The following is an 8,418-nucleotide window of genomic DNA, read 5'->3' as shown; positions in this document are numbered from 1 at the left end:
ACACATGTCTTTCAACCAGCCACAAAGACGTCCGAACAAATGAGCATGGAACATGTCAGTAGAAGGTTATCACCAACTGTACTACCTGTAATTATTTATGCAACATTAAACTTATTTTTATTATTTTTTTAATACTAATACGTTAGTATTTGAAGCGGTAAAAAAATTATAATCTACTATACAGAAAAGTCCTTATTTCATCAAACATCCGAAGCTGACTACCAATTCTCAGCACAGTGCTAATGGAGTGATAATTGTTGTTGCTCCTAATTTATATGATCCAATATTTACTTGGATCCTCCATCCAACCTAGCATATGTTAGACTCACTGTTGTTCATTCACCTACATATGTTTCAGGTCATGTCAACAAAAACAAACTCATAAAACTCTGCTTATTATTATAACTTCCGGTTAAGTCAAGTGGTGTATACCAAATTAGTTTCCATTAATGTGTAGTGTAAATGTGTTTCTTTTTTATATCAGCCGATATCTTTAGGGTGTCCATCTTCTAACCCTACTTCGTCAACTTAGAAATGAGATAGATTGCACTCCTAGCGAAAGGAATTGATCGGATGTGATTAATAATTATATGATTTACCATAAAAACTTTTATTATACATATTTTTAAAAGCCAGCTAGTCTACATACTGTTAACAGATAAACTTTTAACTAGATCTATTTCGTAAAAAAATGACGTTTACTCTAATTGAAATATTGTACGAAGCGTTCTAATACGGAGTACATAAACTGTTTTTATTTGCCAAAAATGTTAACATCTAGTTGATTATCTTTTTAAAAATAAAATAACGGAAACATGCTTATTATTCATTATCCTAATACTGTGCAATAAGATTAGAAAACCTATTGACACTTTTGGAGTTGGATAAGTTACACTGAATTTTTGCAATGCATACATGCATGGTAAAAAATCCATTCAATGCGTGTGGAATCTGTGCGTTTGTGTTTCGCTGGGAAACTCAATCCTTTTCGTAATCACAGCTCTAAATTAAAATACAGATAGTGAAATGTTTTTTTGTGTGTTAATTCTTACTATCCAAAACGAACATTTTTGGCCACAAACATTAACGATTGATTACGTAATAAGGCATATCTTTAATTGCACTTGAATAAATTGAATGTTAACGTAGAGCCGTAACAGCATGCAGTTATCACTAAACAGGAATATCCGAAATTCATGACTGATCCTTCACTCGCGACTGATTCCGGCTCATCTCGGTATCGGCACGGATTCGATTGAATGCATCCGTTTTGACAAAATCTACCGTAGTGTAAGGTGTACGAGCGACTACCGGTGGTGCCAGACTGTGGTTACCGACGTTCGAAGTGCTAGCACTGTTGTTACCGAGTTGGTGCGGCGCTGTGATTCCCACCGCTCCTCCGCCATAGGCAGCAGCAAGGCCCGGGGTTTTTTGCGGGCTATTCGAGTGGTCCAAATCAAGATACTGCAGGCGGTCCTCGTTCTTACCGGGTGTACGGGGTGAAATGCCCGATATGAGCTGCAATTGGGAGAAAGGTTTTTATGATTTCATGTTCGAAAAGTATTGGCCACTACTATTTGATGTATGGTTAAAATAGTACACGAATTTAGGGGCAGATAAGTCTGGGAATGTATAACAAATTTGTATCCTAGAAAGGACCGATATACCAAATTATCAAACGACTGGCGGGTAACCGTTTCATTTCGCAATTTCTTGTCCAAGGTTTTTTCCCCAATAATTGTTCTTTCCAAGGAGTTTTTTTGATTTCAGTGGGTAAACAAAGTTGTTCGCTGTCATTTTTCTTCCCCGCAGTCTGCTGCATGATTACCTCACTCCTCACCTAGTTACTGCCGAAGACTAATCACCTTAGAACTCTAAGCACCTTGGTTCTTTTCCCTCCAGCGATCGTTGCATCTTCGCTATTGTTCTCGGGTTTACACTTTCCTCACAACGCAACTTTTCAACGTTCTAAATTTAGCCTGTCTTTTAGTATTTCTGCGTGGAAATGGTTTGTCGAACTCGGGTTGACAAGAGTTCATGGTTCCGGGCACGTTCGTCCGTTATCTTGTTTTCTATCTGGTAGACTGACTAGGCATATTTTGGAATTACCCTGACAATTCAGGCATTTGTTGGCATCCGGGCCAAGAAGCTGTCTTTGCTAGTAGTATATTGTATGTCGCATAGTTATAATTGTATTTCTAGTCAAATGGAAATCAAATGCGGACGCTGAAAGCATCGAGGAGTAATAAATGACAACGGTTCTCGTAGCACGGCAGTTGAAACAAGCGTTGGACAGCCTTGATTCTGTTAAACCTGTTCTGGTAGTACGGATCCCAAACAGAGGAACAAGATTTTGCAACTATGCTATACTACCCATAGAACATGGGACAAATATGCTTAATAGTATATATCTTACTAAGGAGAAAAGTTTGGGTAGAAACCAACTTTCCTCCATTAAGGAGAAAATTGGGTAAAACCATTTTTGCACGTGAAAGACACAAAACCAATAGCTAAATTAATTATGGAATTTGCGTTTCACTTCGTTCCATCGGAATCCGACACTAAATTAGTGATAGAACTAAGCTAGCGAAGGATTTTGATGGAACGAAGTCGAGACGAAAATTGCATAACTAATTTAGTCTTAGGTTTTTCACGTGCAACAATGGTTTCACCCAATTTCTATAACACGCAATAAAGCGGTTTAAGACAGTATACGTCCCAATTTTTTCCGGAAATGAGGCCTTTTTCTCAATGTATGGAGAATGTGCTTTATACGTTGACCCGAATCCAAGATCTTTGACGCAAGTGTCGAAGTGTGCTCGAGTCGAGTCGTTCTGCTGAAGTTACCGCGCAAATGAGACGATTGGTCATTTGGTCAGGTTTAGAACCATTCTGTTTATGCAAAAATTTCCCAAATGGGTAGAATTATTGTTTGAGGTCAAATTTTGCGCATAAGAACACAATTTGGATATCTTAAAAGTTCGATTATTTTGAATTCTCCTCATCAGTAACAAACAGATAAGTCCACACCATCAAATTGTTTAAATCACACCACAAACTGAAGCTGTCTAGTTGACTTTGAAAAAAATCGGCATCGGTCCCGTCTCCGTCGACGAATCTTCATATCGTCAGCGAGTCTGATATAGATTTCATTAAAATAGATGGTTCATATTACTGGGCTGAGGTGACTTCCTTGCGCGATACCGGATGTAGCGAGAAATGCTGCAGAAAGATAATCCTTAATTCATTCCCAACGTGTGATGCCATATAATATCACCAGACATGATTTGTGCAATTTTATCGTAATATCTTACTTGTACGTATTTGAACTAGTTCTTGTACTTCATGTACTTCATGAAGAGAGCATAGAATAAGTTGCTTTTGATGTATAATAATCACTATTCGTTCAACTATTATGTCGTAATCACAAAAAGGCTGGAAAAAATTATTGCTTTTCCGTTTGTCTCTCGCGAGAAATAAAATAATAATGTCGTTTTGGAGTTGCCTCTCATGGCGATAAAGAAACCAGAAAAGATGTCCGTGAATACCGAGTTAATCTAACTTAGCTATTGTATGATTTTGTTGAAAACATTCGAATGGATCCATGTAAATGCTTGTAAATGGGAACGAGTTGGTCATTGTCGATCGTTTAAACATACAGCCATGTTGGCGGTCGCGATGTAGTGAGATAGCTTGAAGACTCATCAAAGTGGTTCAAGAAACCCGCTGATGCACTGTATCGTTCTCCCGATGGAAACCTAATGTTCAACAACAATTCTTCAGGGAACTTAATTTTTTAGAGTGCATTCTCGGCGGGCCACCCGCCTGCCTTCGCTGCAGATGTCGCACGTTGCTGTCGAAATTATCGGTCCGGAAAAACCGAACCGACGGAACGCGTCTGAAGCCAACTGTCTCTCGATAGCAGCGGTGTAACGTGCTGCTGATTGACGACTGTGTTGTGGCTAGACGGTCGGGTGATCGTCTTCCTTTCTCAGCTTCCTTTTGTTGCCGGGGGTTGTTGTTGTTGAGGGATTCAACTTTTTGTTTTTCAACTCCAGAAATTGTTTGTTAGGTATGAGAGCGGTATGATCATAATTGTAGTGTAACTTTACAAGTTTAGTGATTTTAATTTGATAACCTACTTCCAACCTAACAATTAAAAGAAGTCTTGGAGAATAGCTCACGTATGTGCCGATGCTCAGATGAGACTGTTGCTTGGCGGTTTCGAAGATTCCCTGAATCCGGACATTTACTTTGACTATGTTAGCCAGTTCGTGAACATCGGCGGTGTGTGCCGATATTAGCAATTTCAGTATCATTTTGAGATACTTATTTTGCGGGATTTGGACCTTACGTCGGTACGTCGTTCATCCATATTCGGGATGCATTAAGCAGAATAGTTTGAACAATCTGTTTATACACAGCTAGACGATTTGTTTCTGACAGCTTTGATTTACGGTTTATCAGAGGGTACAGCTTCTTTAGCATGCCCAGGCTCTTTTGCACGATTCCGTCCATAGGATGACGGTAAAGCAGATTTAGTCCCAGGTATCGAACTACCTCCGACCGTGGTATATCCACACCACGAACATGCACTTGGTTTGGTGGATTGAGCAATCGTTGGGTATTTCGATGAGGAAATAATATTACTTGGGTTTTAGCAGCGTTGACGCATATCGTCCAGTCCGTGAGGTAGCTGACGTAGCAATCTAGACCTTTCTGTAAGTTATTGATGAGATGGTTGACAACTCTTCCACTGCAAGAAATTTGCTGAGTCGTCAGCAAAGAACGACAGTTTAACGCCACCCGGGAGGATTGGAACATCAGAAGTAAAGATATTATAAAGAATTGGCCCAAGAATGCTACCCAGGGGCACTCCAGCTGCCACATCGTAGACATCAGATAGCGCACCGTGCACTGACACGTTATCGCCCTCCTTTAATGGAAGAATAGGTTTGGTTGCTCTTTTAGAATTTTCGCTAGCCGCCAGAAGGGCCGGGAATAATTTTTTTATATCTCTGTCGAAATTATTATTTCTTAAACGTCCAACCTGATTTTGATGATGGTGGTTAGTTTTTTGTAGGGGAACTTTCCGGCAACGTTCAACGTGCGTTGATATTGTCTTCGGACGGAGTTTTTCAATGCCACTAAACGAGCCGTAGTACTGTCAAATTGTGTAAACTTACATGTAACCGGGACGACAGTATCGTGCAACTCTTCCGATTCCTTCACAAGTTGTATGAAACAGTTCTACGATGTCGTCTCAGCGCCAATCTCCAGCCCTACCGGCCGAGGAAAGAGCAATTATAGTTTCAGGAACAGACAGGTTTCCTGTTATGTTGGTTAGGTACAAATCCAGTATCGAGCCAATTCCAGCCGGCGAGAAGTGTAGTGTCCGTGTTGAGCATCATCAGCGAGAATTCTGCCGTTGTTGTTGGAAGTGATACAGCCCCAGGAAACGAAGCGAGCGTTCAGATCCCAAGCCAGAACGAATTTGGAACGGCGATAAGTAAGCTTCTGAAGGCCGTTCTTCAAACTTTTATTTTATACACAGCTAACGGCTTCAGCTTGTGTTCTTTTAATGCTTGCTGAAGCTCTCCTGTCAGCATATCAGGCAGTCCGCGTGGCGCAACCTTGAGCTGTTTGCTCGATGCGATGTAATGCGTGAAGTACTCGAACTTCACCTGTTTGAGATAATTCTCGGCAGCATTGTAGTGCGGCCTGGTGGGAACCATGATTTTATATCCGTTAGAACACAGGCGAATGGTTGCTTTGAGGCCATGGCTGATCAAGGGGGCAATTTCTCCTTTTTCTCGGACCTGGTTCGACAAAGTAGCGAATTTATTTTTGGCTAGCAGCCGTTTCTTTGCAGCCTCATCTCCGTCGACGTTCGAATCCAGCAGTCGCTTGGACACAGCAGTAACTTCTACACCAGGGCACGTTTACCCCATTACTTGGGACGAACCGACACTTTCGAACAACGCGAAACAACCGAAAACAACTAGCATTTAAACTTTTAAAAACGTGTCTACTCTCGGAGCGAGTCACATACAAACTCATGACTGGATGTGATGCCATGATGACATGCGCAACTTGCCTCTTTTATAGGTACCACCGTAACCACAAACTTTCTACCTATCGGGTGCACAAAAATGTTTATCGTTGATGAATTTGCAAGACTGAGTAGGAAAAAGGCGATCTGAACAAACCATTACAGCACTTCATTACAAAAATCTAGCCTGAAGTTAGCTGCAAGGACAGCAGCATCATCGACGCAAATTCGGTTGATGGATGTGATGTAATGCGCTGATCGCACTTGAAACTTTGGCTGAGAATAGTTGGCAGGTTTCCTTAGTGTAGGTTCTTTTTTTTTTTTTTTTATCCCTTTATGGGCAGCTAGGGCCGAGGGTGGTGGCTAACAGGTTTCATACATCCTTGACCTGACGGACAAAGCTATGGTGCCTTGAACACAGGCAACGCAGATCCAAGGCCATCATTGAAATGATAAGTTCTGCGTTTGAGATGTACTTCCCCCGGTTGCCAGACGTATGTATGTATGAATCTAATGTTCAGTCCTGGGTGGTGTATGCGTGGAAGGTGTGGTTTTTAGCGTTCGAGTCAAGGAGTGCATATCTGTCTGGGTTAGCGTGGGCGTTTACTAATTGTGTAATAGTGTGATCGCTAAAGGCTCGAGCATATGAATGCCAGCGTGTCTCCAACTTTGCGTGCATAAATCCGATTTTAGATCCGTGTTGCCATTCGCACATTCACGTGTATTCTCGAACGATCGCGCGCGGACCGTGAATCTAATAATTAATTTTCAGTGTATGGTAGAGAAACGTGTTGTCCAGTGAATCGGTCCAACTGAAGGCATGAGTCTAGGCTGATCGAGAGTAGAGAATTCCGAACGTAGCCAGTCTATGATCGCGCGAGTGGTGGGTTAATGCTTGAGACCGCGGTTGTAAAGTTATAGGTGCTGAAAAGTTCACTTAAGTAAAGGGGTGTTGGCGAAATTGCGAGCGTAGGTGTGTGCGGATGATTGAAATTGTAATGTAAGTTCGCGTTTTTGACCAGGTTTGTGTTATCGCGAAAGTTAGCGGCGTTTGGACGTTTTGGATGTGAATGTATATGGGAGAATATGCAATTGACTGTGCTAGTGAATATCAGTATGAATCCAACTCAAGATACAGTAATAAAAGGAAAAATAACATGCCGAATGTTTCTTTTTTTAGGTCAATAACCGTGCAGTGAAAAATGCTCAAAAACTCTGAACTAGGCCCCATCGAGTCCAGTCTGTCCGTCTCGTCCTGTCGTGTCTGGGGTTTCCAGGTTACATGCATTCACCAGATGAGACTAGCTTATGTCAGCTTACTTGTGCACTGGTTTCGTAGAATCGAGGCGATCATCGAAATGATAGATCCTACGAGTGAATGCACTTGGCCCAGTCACCTGTCAAGCATTTGTTATTTGTGTGTGTTGAGATATGTGTGGAGCCTGTAAATAATATTTTAATACGAATAATATTTTATACTTCAAAACAAGAAATGTGTAATATACTACTTGCAGTTTGTTGATCGTTCCTACTTATCTGATTCCATCGAGTATGAGAATACATCTCCATTGTTCTAAAACCTGCCGACGTCCGATGGCAGAGAAGAATCATTGTGGGCAGCAATGTTGCTCTTCTTGGATGTGTGAGCTCGAAAAGGTCATCACAAGAATATAAACGCATGAGACCGAAAATAAATAAAAAAATAAAGAGAAGAGTTAGTATTGTTATTGAGTATTAATAATATGCCGATTTTTTTCGAGAGTTGTCCTACTGGAACTGTAGAGCTAATTGATTTAATTAAGGCATGGACCTAGACTTCTGGAATCGAGGATAGAGACCTCCGGACGCGAACGACTCATGAATGCGCGAGTGCGGGGGACTGTAGGTTCACGTTTGAGACCGCGTTTGAGTGATTACAAGTGCTGAGACGTTCACATTATCACCGGGATGTTATAATGTCTGGAAGAGCGCGAGTATAGGTTGCGTGGATGGTCGCGAAGGGCTCCAGCATTTTTATATTTGTTTGTCGCGTGTATGTGACTTTGCATTCGATTTTTATGTAGTTTCGCGCGAACACGGGCATTTGGAGGTTCACTCTCGAGACCGGGATTGTTAATTTATAAGTGCTAAACCGTTCACTTAGTCACCAGGGTGTTATACTTTTTACGAGATCGTGGGTGTGGTCGTGCGTGGATGATCGCGAAGGACTCGAGCGTTTGTATGTGGACGTTTTTGTCGCGTGTGCTAGTATGTAACTTCGCGTGGACACACCATTTTTATAAGCGTGCGGCCATTCGCATGTTCGCGCATTCTTCAACGATCGCACGTGGACGTCTTGTCTAGTTTTTATTTCTATTGGTCCAACT

At 41.5% G+C, this 8,418-nt stretch overlaps 1 protein-coding gene across 1 annotated transcript in view; it reads right to left on the bottom strand.

The window, feature by feature from the left end:
• Positions 1-605: 605 nt before the first annotated feature.
• The window catches only part of LOC131694130 (protein daughter of sevenless), a 39,478-nt gene continuing 31,665 nt past the window's right edge, over positions 606-8,418 (bottom strand). Inside the window, exon 8 of the mRNA XM_058982573.1 lies at positions 606-1,518. Coding sequence (XP_058838556.1) covers positions 1,195-1,518 — 324 coding nt within the window. The 3' untranslated portion in view covers positions 606-1,194. The remainder of the gene's footprint in view (positions 1,519-8,418) is intronic.

The sequence above is a fragment of the Topomyia yanbarensis genome, chromosome 3, assembly GCF_030247195.1.
Source record: "Topomyia yanbarensis strain Yona2022 chromosome 3, ASM3024719v1, whole genome shotgun sequence".
Classification (NCBI taxonomy): domain Eukaryota; kingdom Metazoa; phylum Arthropoda; class Insecta; order Diptera; family Culicidae; genus Topomyia; species Topomyia yanbarensis.
This window is presented reverse-complemented; position numbering and strand designations above follow the sequence as displayed.